The sequence below is a fragment of the Rana temporaria genome, chromosome 8 (assembly GCF_905171775.1).
Source record: "Rana temporaria chromosome 8, aRanTem1.1, whole genome shotgun sequence".
In the NCBI taxonomy this organism is placed as follows: domain Eukaryota; kingdom Metazoa; phylum Chordata; class Amphibia; order Anura; family Ranidae; genus Rana; species Rana temporaria.
The window spans coordinates 184,521,081-184,539,925 of record NC_053496.1 but is presented as its reverse complement, the minus strand read 5'-3'; the positions used below and the strand labels follow the sequence as shown (position 1 = coordinate 184,539,925).

General features: G+C 45.3%; 2 protein-coding genes across 2 annotated transcripts in view; one reads left to right on the top strand and one right to left on the bottom strand.

The window, feature by feature from the left end:
- LOC120909614 (zinc finger protein OZF-like) overlaps nucleotides 1-18,845 on the top strand; it is a 713,034-nt gene that overhangs the window by 569,326 nt on the left and 124,863 nt on the right. The window lies entirely within an intron of this gene.
- LOC120909659 (zinc finger protein OZF-like) lies at nucleotides 12,431-17,098 on the bottom strand. Its single transcript, XM_040321421.1, has 5 exons — nucleotides 16,904-17,098; nucleotides 16,616-16,822; nucleotides 14,122-14,257; nucleotides 13,470-13,856; nucleotides 12,431-13,385 (listed from the first exon to the last, which is right to left on the bottom strand). The coding sequence occupies exons 1-5, from the start codon at nucleotides 17,060-17,062 to the stop codon at nucleotides 12,619-12,621; spliced, it is 1,656 nt and encodes a 551-aa protein (XP_040177355.1). The 5' UTR covers nucleotides 17,063-17,098; the 3' UTR covers nucleotides 12,431-12,618.

Genomic DNA, 18,845 nt, shown 5'->3' with positions numbered 1-18,845 from the left:
CGTAGACGCATGCACAGCACCCCCCTGCGCCTGCTCACAACCACGCTGGCACAACTGCCTAAGCTACGCCGGATCACTGTGTACGCCGTGAACATAACGTACGCCCAGCCAGACACACGTCCAACGCACAATACGCCGGCTTGTGTTCCCTGGTGCAGACCTGTGCATGTCTGTGGCTGGGCTGCACCTCCTTTATGGGGAATAACTTTACACCGGACGTACAACTTACGCACATCTCGCGTAGCATGCGCCGGGCACACGCACGTTCGTGAATTGCCGTATTTCCCTCATTTGCATGTTTGAATGGCTAATCAATGGGAGCGGCACCATGCGCCCAGCCTAAATTCCCCCCCCCCTCTACGCCGGCGTGTGCAAGCTACGTCGGCGGGGTATAGCCTGTTGTTAGGCGCATATTGGTTTGTGGGTCTGGCGCACACATACGCCGGCGCACATTTGCACTTACGTCAGCGTAAGTGCTTTGTGAATCTGGGCCAATGACTTTCAAAAATGAAACCTACCATTTCATATGCTTCTGTGCACACTAAAGTTACGCAGAGAGCTTACACCTTGTCTGAGCCTATCTTCAAGCACTTCATTAACATAGTCAGGGTCTGCTTAGCAAGTCAAGGAGTACGTAATACACAGAGCACAGGGGTCAGGAGAATATAACACACAGAGCACAGGGGTCAGGAGTACATAACATACAGAGTGCAGGGGTCAGGAGTACATAACACATACAGCACAGGGGTCAGAAGTACATAACATAGAGGTCAAGAGTGCACAACAAACAGCACAGGGTTCAAAAGTACATAACACATACAACACAGGGGTCAGAAGTAAACAACACAGGGGTCAGGAGGACATAACATACAGAGCGCAGGGGTTAGGAGTACATAACACATACAGCACAGGGGTCAGAAGTACATAACACACAGTGTAAGGGTCAGGAGTACATAAAACACAGTGTGGGGGTCGGGAATACATAACACACAAAGTGTTAAAGGTCAGGAGTATACAACACACAGAGCAAAGGGGTCAGGAGTACATAAAACACAAAGCACAGGGGTCCGAAGTTCATAACACACAGTGTAAGGGTCAGGAGTACATAAAACACAGTGTGGGGGTCGGGAATACATAACAGACTAAGTGTTAAAGGTCAGGAGTATACAGAGCACAGGGATCAGGAGTACATAAAACACAGAGCACAGGGATTAGGAGTAGACAACACGGGTCAGGAGCAGGGCCGCCATCAGGGGGGTACAGGCAGTACACCTGTTAGGGGCCCGGACGGCATAACCCTTTTTTTTTATAATTTTTTTTTGAGTTTGTCAGCACCAAAAGCCCCCCGACCTCCCGCTTTATTTTTTCTCGTCAGCACCCAAAGCCCCCCGACCTCTAAGGGGCCCAGTGGTCCCCAGGGGCCCGGATGGCATCCCCCCTTTTTTTTTCGTCAGCACCCAAAGCTCCCCCAGACCTCTAAGAGGCCCGGTGGTCCCCAGGGGCCCGAATGGCATCTCCCTTTTTAAAAAAAATTTTTTGTCCGTCAGCACCCAAAGCCCCCCGACCTTAATTTGCGGCGGCAGCCCCCCATAGCTTCTCGATTTGCGGCACCTCCCCCATTCTCAATTCGTGGCGCCCCCCCACTTCGCAACTTGTGGCACTCCCCCCACTTCTCAATTTGCGTCACCCCCGCTTCCCAACTTGCGACACTCCCCCCGCTTCTCAATTTGTGGCAGCACCCCCCCCCGTTCTCTGCTCCAGGGGGGCCCATGCCTGAAGCTGTGTAAGGGGCCCCAGGAGTACATAACACACAGCTCAGGGATCGGGAGTACATAACCCATACAGCAGAGGGGTCAGGAGTACATAATGCACAGAGCGCAGGGGTCAGGAGTGCATAACCTGTAGGGGTCAGAAGTTTTTAACACATAGATCAGTAGACAAAGGAGAGAGGGTCAATATCTAATTAGGTTTAAACAATATATTTTCCGTTGGCTTATTATGCTGGCGAGTACTACAGCTGAAATGCTGTCTATGTAGTGTGGACAATATTGCTTCCCTTTTTATATGTACAGTTAGATATTGATTTGTAGGATGAAATCTGCATGCTGTGTTTTTCTCAAATGTATTACACCCCAGCTACAACGCTGACTGTACAATACTCCTGCTTTGTGGCTCGGACATAATCCAATACAATGGATATTTCTGGATAAAAAAAAAAAAAAATGTCTTGTCTCTCCTTCTTTAAGTGCAGCCTACAAAAAAAGCTTATATATATCTGTGTAAATTTTTCCTTGTTTCTCTGACATCAGTTACTGCAATTTTTATTTCTGTTTTTTTTTTTAAAGTCTTCCCCTTTTAAATGTGGCCTAACTAAAAGGATTATACTATGTGCAGCGTGTCTCTGTTATATTTCTGTTTCTTATCATAATGAAATGTAATGTTTATTTCTGGATAAAAAAAAAATGTCTTGTCTCTCCTTCTTTAAGTGCAGCCTACAAAAAAGGCTTATATATATCTGTGTAAATTTCTGCCTCGTTTCTCTGACATCAGTTACTGCAATTTTTATTTCAGTTTTTTTAAAAAAAAGTCTTACTTCCCCTTTTAAATGTGGCCTAACTAAAATGATTACGGTATACTATGTGCAGCGTGTCTCTGTTATATTTCTGTTTCTTATCCTAATGAAATGTAATGTTTATTTCTGGATAAAAAAAATGCCTTATCACATACCTGGTGAAGACTGGAACGTTGTGGAGGCCTCCTGCCCAACACTCCAGAAGGGGGAGACAGAGCAGTGTTGCCAACCTATCAGATTTAAATTTACTGACATGACACCCAAAATTTACTGGCACAGCCGCGTTTTTACTGACACTTCCAAAAGTTACAAAATTGCAGTTTTAAAGGGGTTGTAAAGGAAAAAAATGTTTTTCATAATAAGCATCCTTTAGGCCCCATACACACGAGAGGATTTATCCGCAGATACGGTCCAGCGGACCGTATCCGCGGATAAATCCTCTCAAAGATTTCAGAGGATTTCTATGCGATGGCGTGTACACACCATCGCATTGAAATCCGCGCTGAAATCCTCTGCCGATGACGTGTCGCGCCGTCGCCGCTATTATGACGCGGCGACGGGCGCGACGCTGTCATATAAGGAATTCCACGCATGCGTCAAGTCATTACGACGCGTGCGGGGAATCCCTTTAGACGGATGGATCCGGTAAGTCTGTACAGACGAGCGGATCCATCCGTTGGAATGGATTCCAGCAGATGGATTTGTTGAGCATGTCAGCAAATATCCATCTGCTGGAAATCCATCCCAGGGGAGATTTATCTGCGGATAAATATCCCACGGAGTGTACACACCATAGAATCTATCCGCTGAAACCCGTTTGCACGGATTTATCTGCGGATAGATTCTATGGTGTGTATGGGGCCTTACATGCAGACATTCCTCTTTTCACTTCCTCATTGTTGGTTTTTGCTCAGAAGTTGCTCTATTTCTTCTCTGTTCTGTTCACTTCCTGCTTGTCTGATTGTTACTCACCACAGAGAAGGGAGGCTTTACTGCGGTGGTCAGTGATGTGCTCGCCCCCTCCTGGGAACTACATCTGTGTGGCAGGATGCTCTCTATGTGTTAGAGACCTCAAGGAGGTGTGAATTACTGGGCGTGCCGCAATTCATACTGGGAAATGTAGTTCTTACATGAACGAGAGCCGCAAACCAGGAAGTGAATGAGAGAACAGAAACAAGAACGCCGGAGGTGATATAGATAAAAGAAATTAATAGGTATTTACTTGTTTTTTTTAACAGAATCATTACACTATTCTGTCTGCCTTTGAAAACGACACACGAAACGTACGTCAGGCGGGTAGCACGCACACTTGCTACTGCATCCCTTCCAGGAAGTCAGCTGAGACGCCTGCGCTAATCAGCTGGAGCGCACGGCGTTCATACCAGCAAGACACAGACTCTCAGATCTGGAAATTGGATGCTAGCTTTATTTTACTTGTTTTAAGTATTGTGTTATCTGGCTATTTTTTGTTAAGCCAATCTTGTCCTGCATTTCCCTGAGCAGTGGGGGTTTTGCAAATAAAAACTTTTTATATTTTTTACTACACCATGGAAGCCTGTCTCTTTTTGTTTTAACTGAGGATTGCGGATTACTGGCAGCTGTGGATAACCTGACCTGAACAGCACATTTCAGGAGATTGGAAGGAGAGATAAAGGACACCCAGACTTTAGAGTGAAAGATTATACTACGCTGTCTACCCCTGCAGGGGTTGTGATATCTGGTGAGTGGGGAGCACTGGAATCACAAGTGGAAGCACCATTGATCGTTTTTGAGCACTCATCAGTCACGGATATTGTGATATATTTTGCACCAAGATAACCGCTTGGATGGATCGTATATGCGGCTTTGGACTGTTACATTACCAATGCTGTTGCTAATATATGCAATTTTGTTTATTTAATTTGATCAGAATTTTATGTTCATAATTTCACAGGTAGCAGTTTCACTGCGTTTTTATATTGGTGGTACACTTGTATTTGATACACCCATGTGTTGATACATTTATATTTTTATTATTTATGTATTGTGACAGGAAGTCAGGTAAATCTGTGGGTGTTGTCACAGTCGGGACATACATTTCTGCCTTGTTAGACAATACACCAATCATTATTAGGCGTCGGCTGCCAGAAATAGCCAGACAAGGTCTAAGGGCGTTGGATGACTCCAGCTGTTCAGAATGAGGCAATTAAAACCTCTATAAGTAATCCCAGGCGATTACCACTGATTTGCTGCATGCTGAGGCTTTCTGTGTGAAAGAGCCCAGTGCTGAAGGTCTCCTGGAGAGGTGAGGAGACCATTGGCCCAGATTCAAGTAGATTTGCGCTTTATTTGCGCAGGCACAGGGCAACGATTTTGCCCTGCGCCCACGCAAATATTTTGCGCTGCCCTCGATTCACAGAGCAGTAGCTCCGTAAATTGCAAGGGCGCGCCTGCAAAATTGCCCGGCGTAAGCGCGCGCAATGTAAATGATCCCGCCGGGGGCGGGAATCATTTAAATTAGGCGCGCCGAGCGTATGCTCCGTCGGGAAACTTTCCCGACGTGTATTGCGGCAAATGACGTCGCAAGGACGTCATTTGCTTCAGAGTGAACGTGAATGGCGTCCAGCGCCATTCACGAATCACTTACGCAAACGACGTAGATTTTAAATCTCACGACGCGGGAACGTGGGTATCCTATAGCATTGGCTGCGCCTGCTATTAGGATGTGTAACGTTACACGAAACCTGACGTACGCAAACTACGTAATTTGCATATGCAGGGCTCGCGCAACGTTGTGAATCGGTGTTAGTATGCAATTTGCATACTATACACAGATCACAATGGGAGCGCCCCCTAGCGGTCATCGCTAGAATGCAGCCTAAAATCTGCGTGGCATAAGAGCCTTATGCCACGCAGATTTTAGGCTGCAGTCGGCGTAGCGATGTTCCTGAATCAGGAGCATTCGCTACGCCGGAGCAAGTAAGCAATTGCGTCGTGTAACCTATGGTTACACAGGCGCAATTGCTTCTTGAATCTGGGCCATTGATTTTTCTGTGTGATAAAAATCAAAAGACTATTGTTTTGTGCTGTATGACCAGCACTGTCTACCCAGCAGTAGGCTGTGTTAGACTCCATAGATAGGTTCCTGTGTGGAAGTTAGACGCCCAGAGTGGCTAGGATTTATTTTATGTTTGATTTTGTTTATGCTGTTTGGATGCTTGCACTTGTTTTCCAGCAAGATGGAAAAATAAACCAGAAACTTTGTTTTCAACCGTCTTCGACTGCCAGTCTGTATAAATTCAGTGTGTGGTGAACCCATCCAAGGGGTCACACACCCCGCTACCGAGCTAACCCCTCACAGTATTTTGTATTCATACACACATAAGTATTACACTTACTATCAAAGTTCAACAGCGCCTATTTTGTGCAGTCACACTCACATTTAAGATTACTATGTACAGTACTCTTTTATGCCTCACGTTCAATCACTGTCCAAATCTTGCCGCCTCAACCTCCGCAACATCTCCAAAATATGCCCCTTTCTAACCAATGATGCCACAAAGCTCTTAATTCACTCCCTGGTCATCTCACGCCTTGATTACTGCAATTCCCTTCTCATTGGCTTACCGCTGCATACTCTAACCCCCCTTCAATCCATCATGAATGCCGCGGCCAGACTTATCCACCTTACCAACCGCTCTGTCTCTGCTACTCCTCTCTGTCAATCCCTCCACTGGCTTCCGCTCACCCAACGAATTAAATTCAAAATACTAACTACAACCTACAAAGCCATCCACAATTCTGCCCCCTGCTACATCACTGACCTTGTCTCCAAATACCAACCTAATCGCTCTCTTCGTTCTTCTCAAGACCTCCTGCTCTCTAGCTCTCTCATCACCTCTTCCCATGCTCGTCTACAGGACTTTTCCAGAGCCTCTCCAAGCCTATGGAACTCCTTACCCCAAACTATCCGTCTATCTCCTTCTCTTTCAGCTTTTCGAGGATCTCTGAAAACCCTCCTATTCAGAGAAGCCTATCCTACCCACATCTAACAACTGTATTTTAACTTTGCCCACCTGATCACCCCCCACATCTACTACCCTCTGTTCCACTTCACCCTCCCTCCTAGATTGTAAGCTCTAACGAGCAGGGCCCTCTGATCATTCCTGTATTAAATTGTACTGTAACTAAATGTCTTCCCTGATGTTGTAAAGCGCTGCGTAAACTGTTGGCGCTATATAAATCCTGTATAATAATAATAATAATAATATATTATTTGGTTAATCACTAGCCCCTGGGGCATTTCCTATCCCTGCATATATTCATACTGTAATAACGCATATTTTTGGGTTAGATATATATATTTATATACATTTTTTTCACTTATCCTTGTGTGTGATATCACGGGTACAATTACCAGATACACTTATTGCATGACCCTGGCTCGGTAGTAGCTCTCTTAGCAGTACAGATTGGTACTTCTTATGTAAGTGGTCAGCATAGATCAGGGGTGTCCAAACTTTTTTCAAAGAGGGCCAGATTTGATGAAGTGAACATGCGTGAGGGCCGACCATTTTGCCTGACATTCTTTGAACCATTAAAATTTGGTCTAAGTGTGTTTGCCTGAGCACTAATACACGGCCCAACAGGAATTCTCCTGCCTTTGTGGCTGTGTGTGGTGAAGAGATGAGCTTGGGTGTGTTATTTATTTATCGGCGTATAACACGCACCTTCACTTTAGGAGAGAAGTTTCAGGAAAAAAATGTAAATAAAAAACTGTGAAGCAAAATAAGGGTCATTGCCCGTCAATGCAGCCTCGCCATAGCCATGAATGCAGCCTCTCCATTGCCATGAAAGCAGCCTCTCCATTGCCATGAATGCAGCCTGTCCATTGCCATGAATGCAGCCCCATCGATGCCCATCTGCAGCCTCGGAGTGGAGGGGGGGGGGGCCGGACGAGCACCAACAGATTACATACAGGAGAATCTCCTGTTTACACAGCAGCCTCTTTAATACAATGTCCCGCCTCCTATGATGGACAGAGGAGTCGTCCAATAGCAGCCCAGGAGACGAGACTTCCTATTACAGATGCCGCCGAGTAAACAGGAGATTCTCTTGTATGTAATTTGACAGCACTCGTTCCCCCCTCCCTGTCCCCTCAGAGGCAGCGCCGATAAATACAGTATATATCCAAATTACCAGGGGGGGCCACATTAAACTGGAATGGGGGCTGCAATTGGCCCCCGGGCCAGACTTTGGACATGCCTGGCTTAGATAATACACCCTAGTGATAGGGGAAAGAAAAGACAGCGCCACTACCCTTCCCTTTCATTATTTTAGAAAGAGAACATGTTCTCTTTTTTTTCCCCGATGGAAAAAAATTCCATCGGAAATTCCGTTCGTCCGTATGGAACTTAGACGGAGAAAAAAACATGCACGCTCAGAATCAAGTTTACGCATGCTCGGAAGCATTGAACTTAATTTTTTTTTAGTTCGTCGTAGTGTTGTACGTCACTGTGTTTTTGACGGTTGGAATTTGGTGTGACAGTGTGTATGCAAGATAGCTTGAACGGAATTCCATCGGAAAAACCAGTCTGAGTTAATTCCGACAGAAAAACCGATCGTGTGTACCGGGGCATTAGAGTCTGGAAAACACTTGAGACCGGGGCGGAGGTTCACCTTCCAGCAGGACAACGACCCTAAACATACAGCCAGAGCTACAATGGAATGGTTTAGATCAAAGCCTATTCATGTGTTGAAATGGCCCAGTCACAGTCCAGACCTAAATCCCATTGAGAATCTGTGGCAAGACTTGAAAATTGCTGATCACAGACGCTCTCCATCCAATCTGACAGAGCTTGAGCTATTTTGCAAAGATGAATGGGCAAAAATGTCCCTCTCTAGATGTGCATCTCCAAAAAAGACTTGTAGAGAAAGGGGGTTCTACAAAGTATTGACTCCGGGGGGCGCCATACAAATGCCCCCTGTTGTGGAAATTTAATGAGGATGTATTTAACTACTTCACGACCCGCCTATTGTAAATGTACGTCCTCTTTTTAAACATGGATATCTCAGTAACGGCAGCAGCTGCTGCCACAACTGAGATATCCATGTTTTCAGCGGGCGGCCGTGTAAACGATAACGGCGGTCTCCGCGGCGGATTCGCCGCGAGATCGCCGTTATCGGTGGCGGGAGAGGGGCCCCCCCCCTCCCGCCGCTTTTCCGCGCCCTCCGCCGCTTACCGGAGCCGTCGGTAGCGGCGGAGGAGATCCGATGCTGCCGCCTGGAGAGTGAGGACTTGAGTGAGGGCAAGATGGCCCCCACCCGTCCTCATAGCTCTGCTGGGTGGAAGTGACGTCAAAACGTCAGTCCCGCCCAGCCTCTTAAAGAGACATTTTTTTTTTTGTCATTTTTTTAAATGACAAATTTTCCTTTTTTTTTTTGCATTTAAGCCTAAATATGAGATGTGAGGTCTTTTTGACCCCAGATCTCATATATAAGAGGACCTGTCATGCTTTTTTCTATTACAAGGGATGTTTACATTCCTTGTAATAGGAATAAAAGTGATACATTTTTTTTATTTTTTATATTTTAGTGTAAAAAATAATAAAATCAATAAAATTAAATAAGAAAACAAAAAAAAGTTTTTTTTAAAGCGCCCCGTCCTGACGAGCTTGCGCGCAGAAGCGAACGCATACGCGAGTAGCGCCCGCATATGAAAACGGTGTTCAAATCACACAAGTGAGGTATCGCCGCGATCGTTAGAGCGAGAGCAATAATTATAGCCCTAGACCTACTCTGTAGCTCAAAAAATGCAACTTATAGAATTTTTTAAACGTCGCGTATCTAGATTTTTAAGGGTAAAAGTTTGACGCCATGCCACGAGCGGGCGCAATTTTAAAGCGTGACATGTTGGGTATCATTTTACTTGGCGTAACATTATCTTTCACAATATATAAAAAAATTGGGCCAAATTTATTGTTGTCTTATTTTTTAATTCAAAAAAGTGAATTTTTTTCAAAAAAAGTGCGCTTGTAAGACTGCTGCGCAAATACAGTGTGACAAAAAGTATTGCGATGACCGCCATTTTATTCTCTAGGGTGTTAGAAAAAAATATATATAATGTTTGGGGGTTTTAAGTAATTTTCTAGCAGAAAAAACTGTTTTAGTCTTGCAAACACCAAATCTGAAAAACACCTAAGGTCTTTAAGTGGTTAATATGTATTGTCATAGTGTCACCCAGTGTTGGTTTTCCCGCAGCCCGCTCTAAAGAGCTGACTGAGACTGGTTGAGATACACTTCCTGATTTGGAGAAGGGTGTTTGTGGAGTGGGGGTGTCGGCCGGCCAAAGGGCCCCTGTGTCATGCACAGATACTTGCCTGTGCGATGCGTCCACTCTGCAAACGCATTGTCAGTTTGGCTGGTGTGCGCTCTTGTCATCTCTCGGTGCCCGATCAACACTGTTTTGTGATGTGAGCGTACACCTGCAGATAAGCTCCCCTCATCAGGAACTGGGTTCATTGGTTATTGAATTATTACTGTATCCTATTGTTATTACTTTATCGTTATTGTATCATGCTGTTGTTGTATTATGTTGTAGTATTCTCCCATCCATATATGGGCATTTGCTGTGTCGAGCCCACATGCTGTGACAACACTTCCTATGGTCACATGCTGTGACATCACTTCCTATGGTCACATGCTGTGACATCACTTCCTATGGTCACATGCTGTGACATCACTTCCTATGGTCACATGCTGTGACATCACTTCCAATCAGCTATAGACCACAGTGAAGTCTTTTGTGCTAATAAATAGACTCTGTGTGGGCGTCGCCAGGCAGCCCGATGAGGATGCCGAACTGAGAACAAGCTGGGGTCAATGGTCTGATTGTATGAATGGAAGGGGATGAATGGTGAGTGAAACTTTTAGCTTAACCGCTTAAGGACCGCCTCCTGCACATATACGTCGGCAGAATGGCACGGCTGGGCACAAGCACGTACAGGTACGTCCTCTTTAAGTGCCCAGCCGTGAGTCGCAGGCGCGCACCCGCAACCTGGTCCGAAGCTCCGTGACCCGCGGACCCGATCGCCGCTGGAGTCCCGCGATCGGTCCCCAGAGCTGAAGAACGGGGAGAGCTGTGTGTAAACACGGCTTCCCCGTTCTTCACTGTGGCGCTGTCATTGATTGTGTTTCCTTATAAAAGGGAACACACAATCAATGACGTCACACCTACAGCCACACCCCCCTACAGTTAGAAACACAGATGAGGTCACACTTAACCCCTTCAGCGCCCCCTTGTGGTTAACTCCCAAACGGCAATTGTAATTTTCACAGTAAACAATGCATTTTTATAGCAATTTTTTGCTGTGAAAATGACAATGGTCCCAAAAATGTGTCAAAATTGTCCGAAGTGTCCGCCATAATGTCGCAGTCACGAAAAAAATTGCTGATCGCCGCCATTAGTAGTAAAAATAATGGGCCAAATCCTCAAAAGAGATACGCAGGCGGAACTGCTGTTTAGCCTGCGTATCCCTGTGCCTATCTTTGGAACTGATCCACAGAAGGATTTTTCCAAAGATAGGCAGAAGATCCGACATCTGTAAGAGACTTACACTGTCGGATCTTAAGATGCAGTACCGCATCCGCCGCTGGGGGCATTTCGAGTCGAAATGCCGCTTTGCGTATGCAAATGAGTACTTAGGCAGATCCACAAAGCTTTTTAGCTTTGTGTTTTCTGCGTAAGTTACGTTTTGCATGCGTAAAACTAGGGATGCTTTTACAAGGTGTAAACTGTTTACACCTTGTAAAAACATACCTTTTTTTCGATCGCCGCTATTTTTTTTAAATTTCAAATTTTATTTTTCGCCGCGTAACTTTATTGTCCCGTCGCAATCCACAAAGCCAGACGTAACGTAATTTCGCACGCTGCCCGTCTGGAAAAATGATGTCACACGCATGCGCAGAACGTCCGGCGCGGGAGCGCGCCTCATTTAAATTGTTATCGCCCCCTGGATGAGAAGACCGCCTTGCGACGGAGGCACTTAAGTTACACAGCCGAAAATTTCTAGGTAAGTGCTTTGTGGATTGGGCACTTAGGTAGAAATTTTCCGCCAGTGTAACTTAACTGCTAAAAGTTAAGTTAGGCAGGTTTTTTGTGGATTTGCCCCAATAATAATAATAAAAATGCAATAAAACTATCCCCTATTTTGTAAACGCTATAAATTTTGCGCAAACCAATCGATAAACGCTTATTGTGATTTTTTTTTACCAAAAATATGTAGAAGAATATTTCCTAATATATTTCCTAAACTGAGGAAAAACATTATTTTTTTTATATATTTTTGGGGGATATTTATTATAGCAAAAAGTAAAAAATATTGCATTTTTTTCAAAATTGTCGCTCTATTTTTGTTTCTAGCGCAAAAAATAAAAACCCGCAGAGGTGATCAAATACCACCAAAAGAAAGCTCTATTTGTGGGAAAAAAAGGACGCCAATTTTGTTTGGGAGCCACGTCGCACGACCGCGCAATCGTCAGTTAAAGCCACGCAGTGCCGAATCGCAAAAACTGGCCTAAAGGTCCGGGTCTTAAGTGGTTAAAGATGGATTATTTCACTGAGACGAAATGTGTTACTTTTAGAGACATGATATCTGTCTGTGTGCTCTGCATACAGCCGGATTTCTATGACACCCCCCCCCCCCACACACTTTTCACATATTTATTTGTTTCATTTATCATTTTCCTTCCACTTCACAATTATGTGACACTTTGTGTTGGTCTATCACATAAAATCCCAATAAAATACATTTACGTTTTTCGTTGTAACATGACAATATGTGGAAAATTTCAAGGGGTATGAATACTTTTTCAAGGCACTGTATATCCATGCTAATTTATTAGCCTGATACATTTGTGTTATTTCCTTATTCCTATTGTTCTCAGACGTTATAATAAAGCTTTGATTGCATATAACAAGTAGTGGGGGTTCCTAGCGAAAGACACCATCTGGCTTGCTAGGACACCACGTACCTCAAAGGACTTCATAAAAAAAAAAATAGTTTATATTAAGTACAAGAAACATCATTTTCCCGCATGTGGCATATCTGATGCTCGGTAAGTATGGACTTCCGTGAAAAACATTTCCCACACTCAGAACAAGAATACGGCTTCTCCCCCGTGTGGGACCTCAGATGTGTGTTTAGATGGCACTTCTGTGAAAAACATTTCCCGCACTCGGTACAGGAATACGGCTTCTCCCCCGTGTGAGACCTCTGATGTCTGGAAAGATGGTTGCTGTTCGAAAAAAACATTCCACACTCGGAGCAGGGGTACAACTTCTCACCCGTGTGCAGCCTCTGATGTCTCGAAAAATTGGACTTATCCGAAAAACATTTCCAGCACTCGGGGCAGGAATACGGCTTCTTCACCGCGTGGGATCTTTGATGTATAATAAGTTCAGGTTTCCGCGAATAACGTTTTCCGCACACGGGGCAGGAATACGGCTTCTCGCCTATATGCAATCTCTGATGTCTAGAAAGCTTGGACTTATCTGAAAAACATTTCCCGCACTCAGGGCAGGAAAATGGCTTCTCCCCCGTGTGAGTTCTTTGATGTATTACGAGGTCTGATTTCTGTGAAAAACATTTCCCGCACTCGGAGCAGGTATGCGGCTTCTCACCCGTGTGCAATCTTTGATGTTTGTTAAGATTGGCCTTCTGAGAAAAACATTTCCCGCACTCAGGACAGGAAAATGGTTTCTCCCCCGTGTGAGACCTCTGATGTAAAACAAGTTTTGATTTCTGTGGAAAACATTTGCCGCACTCAGGGCAGGCATATGTTTTCTCGCCCAGGTGTAATTTCTGATGTCTGGAAAGATGGGACTTCTGTGAAAAAAATCTCCCACACTCAAAACAGGAATACGGCTTCTCCCCTGTGTGAGATCTGTAATGTATGACGAGTTCGGATTTATGACGAAAACATCTTCCGCACTCGGAACAGAAATGAAACTCCTCATCCATTTCTGGTCTTTGAAGGACAGTAAGACCTAGTTCAGAGTGAAAACTTCCTCCACGTTCAGGACAGGGTAATTTCTCCTCCCCCTGAATCCCGGCCCCACCCCTCACAGTACGAGGTTGCTCAGAGTTGGAGGGATTCCATGGTCTATCCACACTGTGAAGTCCTCCATCCATAGTGGAGCTCATTGTCTTTTCTCCTCCACAATCTCCTGTGATGTCCTCATCTTCCATTTTACAACCTGGAGATAAAGTGAGACGATCCTTTGAGGGTTTCTCCATGGCGTGTCCTGGAAAAATAGAAAAACATCATCAATAGATATGAGAGGGTTAGTTCACTTCCATCAAGATTCCATCTGGATCAGGTAGATATGAGTGAGGAGATGTTCTCTGTGGAGGTTCCAACCAGCTGGGACTCTCCCCCTCTTCAGTCAAAGGGCCTTTGGTCCTCCCCTGAGAGAAGACACTGGTTGATATCACTCAGCTCCCGCCCTACTCTGGACCAATCAGTGAGCAGTAACAGCAGAGATAAGAGAAGAATATATTATGGGTCACCTGTGCTGATCTCTGTAGGAGTGTCCTCCTCTATGAATGTCCTCGTCATTCCAGCCTCCTCCGTATATTGCTGATCATCCCTCACATACGTCTCTTCTTCTTCATCCTCAACTTTTACGATAATCAGATCTTCACCCTTAACCAACAGAATGGCAGAAAATGAAACTTTGTGTGTTAAGCTAATCTCTATTTCTTGGAGTCTATTGAGGAACACAGGAATTCAGAAACAGTTGGGTTATACTGCCTCCTACTAGCAAACATACATTGTATGCCACCCTTTTGCTTAACTCCTCCTCCACTCAGCATGTCTTAGTTTTGCGGAGAATCAGTACCAAGGGCTAAAGCAAAAACAGAAAGGGGTGGGGACATAGGCGTGCACAGTGGGTGTTCCGGATGTGCCTGGGCACACCCCCGGACACTAGTGTATCAACCAACGTACAGGAGTGTGAGCCTCGGGCAGACCAGCCTGAGGCCATGATTGTGAGTACCAGGTGCGTAGCTCCCCCTCTCTCCCACTCCCCTCTCTCTCACCCTCACCTTTTTTTCTTTCTCTCACTCTCACCCCCCCATCTTTCTCTCTTCCCCCTCTCTATCTCTCTCCCCTTCCCCTCTCTCTTGCCCCCTTTCTTGCTGTCTCTCTCGTATTCTCACACCCTCATCTCCTCTTTCTTTCACCCCCTGACTCTCATCCCATCTCTCTCTCTCTCGCTCCATCTCTCATTCACGCCTCCTCTATCTCTATCTAACCCCCTCTCTCACACTCAATCTCACCACTCTCTCTCACCATGCCCTCCCTCTCTCTATCATCCCCCCTCTCTATCTCTCATCCTTACCCCCTCTCTCTCCCTCCCCTCTCTCTTGCCCCCTTTCTTGCTCTGTCTCTCTCCCCCTTATCCCCTCTTTCTCTCACCCCCTCTCATCCCCCCATCTCTCTCGCTCCATCTCTTGTTCACCCCTCTCTCATACTCACCTCTCTCTATCTCACCCCCATCTCTCTCTATCATCCCCTCTCTCTCACTCCATTTCACCCCATCTCTCTCTCTAAGCCCTTCTCTCTCACTCCAGCTCACCCCCCTCTCTCTCACCATCCCCCCACTCTCTCACCATCCCCCCTCTCTCTCACAACCCCCTTTCTAGCCACCACACTCTCTCACCCCCTCTCTCTACCTCACTTTCTTTCTGACCCCCCTTTCTCTCACTCCATCTCTCTCTGACCCCCAACTCTCTATCTCACTCTCTCTCTCTCTCAGACTCCCCTCTCTCACCTTCCTCTCTCTCACTCCCCTTCACCGTTCATCTCTTTCTCACACCCCCCTCCTATATCTCTCACCCATCCTCTAACTCTCACCGCTCGACCGGCTCTGCCATAAGATGTAAAATGTATAAAAACATTAATAAAAAATGTAATACATTTAAAAATTATTGTTTACATTTATTTTAATTAGGCAAAACCCGCCAAATCTGGTGGAACTACATAGATACCTCAAAGGAAAAGTTAGACCAACAATATGGCATAGTGCACATATTGACAGGCTTCCGACAGGTTTCCGACGGTCGCATCCATCGCGGCACGTTTTTCCGAAAGTAGCCGAACGTCGGTGCGCAGGCGCCGTATAGAGCCGCACTGACGTTCGGCTTCTTTCGGCCACTCGTGACGTGATAGATGCGACCGTCGGAAGCCTGTCGGAAGGCTGTCAATCAAGAAGGAACGTCCGCTCCCGAAGACCCATAACCGGAAGCGGCGGAGAAGATCGCTCTCTAAAACGGTAAGTACTGCTTCGTTTTTAAAAAAACTAGCCGATTCCCCTTGACAAAATGAGCATCAATCTAATCTTAAATTATTTTTTTCGGGAGAACCTCCAATTTAATATTAGCAAAGCTGAAAGGAACGGCATCCAACCTCGTAGGACACCAGCAAAAAAAAAAAGCAATGTTGGGAAGGTGTGGAGTTATATGGGACTGGCTTAAAACATTTCTGATGACCAGAGTTCAAACCTCCTGCAGGGAGCAGCATAGCCCAACTCTATGTGGAACCGCGTGTTCTTCAATGGGCAAGAAAGAAAACAATCTGTAACATAGAAGTATTTATGATGTGAGATCACATAGAAAATATCATCTTGTAGAGTCCACACATCGTCTCCACATGTCAGAGTGTTCAATCACTTTATGTTCCCGACCCTCAACTCCACCTACCTGATGATGGTGGGGGATGGTGTGACCTTCCTGTGTGGAATCCCGGCAATACAGAGGACGGGACATCTCTCTAGTGGGTTTCTGTAGCTGGATGACTCCACCATGGTGTCCTGGTACAGATCTTTGTGTTCTTCCTCCATCACCCCATCCTCATCATCCTCCTCTTTTATCTCTTCTTTAACCTCAACTTCAGAATCTCTCAGGTTTCCACTCTGAATATATAATAAAAATGACATCAATGGTAGCAATGCAGATAATGTACAGATCCTAATGATACTATCAGTGATTGTTCCTCATCTACCTGATGATGGTGGGGGATGGTGTGACCTTCCTGTGTGGGATCCCGGGAATACAGAGGACGGGGACATCTCTCTGGTGGGTTCCTGGTATTAGGTGGTTCCTCCACATCCTTGTGTCCCTCAGAAAGATCCTTCATCACTCCATACTCCTCATCCTCCTCTTTATACTCTTCTTTAACAACAATATTATAATTCTCGAGGTTTCCACTCTAAATATATAATAAAAACATTCATTGTAATAAACATGTTTGTATATAAATCATAACCACCAATAATTGTTCCTCATCTACCTGATCATGGTGTGCATAGTTATGATCTTCCTGTGTTGATTCCCGGGAATACAGAGGACGGGGACATCTCTCTGGTGGGTTACAAGGTGGCTCTATCATATTGCAGAGATCCTTGTGTTCTTCAGAGAACTCTTGCATCACTCCATACTTCTCATCCATCTCTTCTTTACAATCAACTTTAGGATCTCTCAGGTTTACACTCTGAATATATAATAAAAATGACATCAATGGTAACAATGCAGATAATGTACAGATTTTGACACACACAATGATACAGTCACCATCCAGACACACCCCTTGTCTGTTACTGGATAATGTCCCAGAATTCCCAGAATCCTCCTCACCTCTCCTGTCAGCAGCTCCATCATCTTCTTGGTGACTTCTAGAATCTTCTCCATGTTGTGTCTCTCAGGTTTTAGGGAGTCACATGGAGGCACTGTGATGGTCATGTGATCACCTGACTTCACAAGAGGAAATTTCTGTATTGGAAAACCAATAGGAATGTCATGTTAGAATCCCAGAATCCTCCTCACCTCTCCGGTCAGGTCTGTGTTTTATTAATAGAGATAAGAGTGATGTCATGTGACCTCCCAGAATCCTCCTCACCTCTCCGGTCAGGTCTGTGTTTTATTAATAGAGATAAGAGTGATGTCATGTGACCTCCCAGAATCCTCCTCACCTCTCCGGTCAGGTCTGTGTATTATTAATAGAGATAAGAGTGATGTCATGTGACCTCCCAGAATCCTCCTCACCTCTCCGGTCAGGTCTGTGTATTTTTAATAGAGATAAGAGTGATGTCATGTGACCTCCCAGAATCCTCCTCACCTCACCGGTCAGGTCTGTGTTTTATTAATAGAGATAAGAGTGATGTCATGTGACCTCCCAGAATCCTCCTCACCTCTGCGGTCAGGTCTGTGTTTTATTAATAGAGATAAGAGTGATGTCATGTGACCTCCCAGAATCCTCCTCACCTCTCCGGTCAGCAGGTAGATGATCTCCAGAGTGAGGTTTAATATCTTCTCAGTCATGTGACTCCAGTCCTCCTCCATCCTCATTGGTCATGTGACCTATACCGGTTCCCTGTAGACCAATATTTGATAGTAGAGAATTACCTGGACTGTACTGGATGTACAATATTAGGATGCAGATGTATGGGAGATAATAGGTACACACTTTTTAGCACTAAATATTAAATCCAAGGCCACACCGCTGACCACTCTAATGCATACAAACCATAATGGCTTAAAGCTCAAATTTCAAATATAAGTATTGTAAGGGCAGCACTGTGGCTAAGTGGTTAGCACTTCCACCTGGCAGCACTAGGGTCATAATTTCGAAGTATCAGGGATCAGAAAAGATGTGTCTATTTTTCAAACTCTTCCCTTTCCTCCACCCCAAACTCGCTCATCCATGTCTTTATGGACCTTGCTTTGTGCACTGGTGTGCAGTCATGTTGGAACAGGAAGGGGCCGCCCCCAAACTGTTCCCACAAAGTTGGGAGCATGAAATTGTCCAAAATGTCTTGATATGCTGATGCCTTAAGAGTTTCTTTCACTGGAACTAAAGGGACCAAGCCCAACTCCTGAAAAACACCCCCACACCATAATCCCCCCTCCACCAAATGATTTGGACCAGTACACAAAGCAAGGTCCATAAAGACATGGAGGAATGAGTTTGGGGCGGGGGACCATAATTGGCCTGACCTCAACCCAATAGAACATCTTTGGGATGAATTAGAGCGGAGACTGCGAGCCAGGCCTTCTCGTCCACATCAACGATGACCTTACAAATGCGCTTTTGTAAAAATGTTCAAACATTCCCATAGACACCCTCCTAAACCTTGTGGACAGCCTTCCCAGAAGAGTTGAAGCTGGTATGGCTCCAAAGGGTGGGCCAACTCAGTATTGAAGATTGGGATGCCATTAAAGTTCATCTGTAAAGG

Coding starts and splice junctions, on each gene's coding strand:
- LOC120909659 (XM_040321421.1), bottom strand. CDS start 17,062: ATGGATGAGAAGTATGGAGTGATGCAAGAGTTCTCTGAAGAACACAAG. Junction 14,258..16,615: donor CCATCCCCCACCATCATCAG/GTAGATGAGGAA, acceptor CTGTTGGTTAAG/GGTGAAGATCTGATTATCGT. Junction 13,857..14,121: donor TCCTACAGAGATCAGCACAG/GTGACCCATAAT, acceptor CTATTTTTCCAG/GACACGCCATGGAGAAACCC.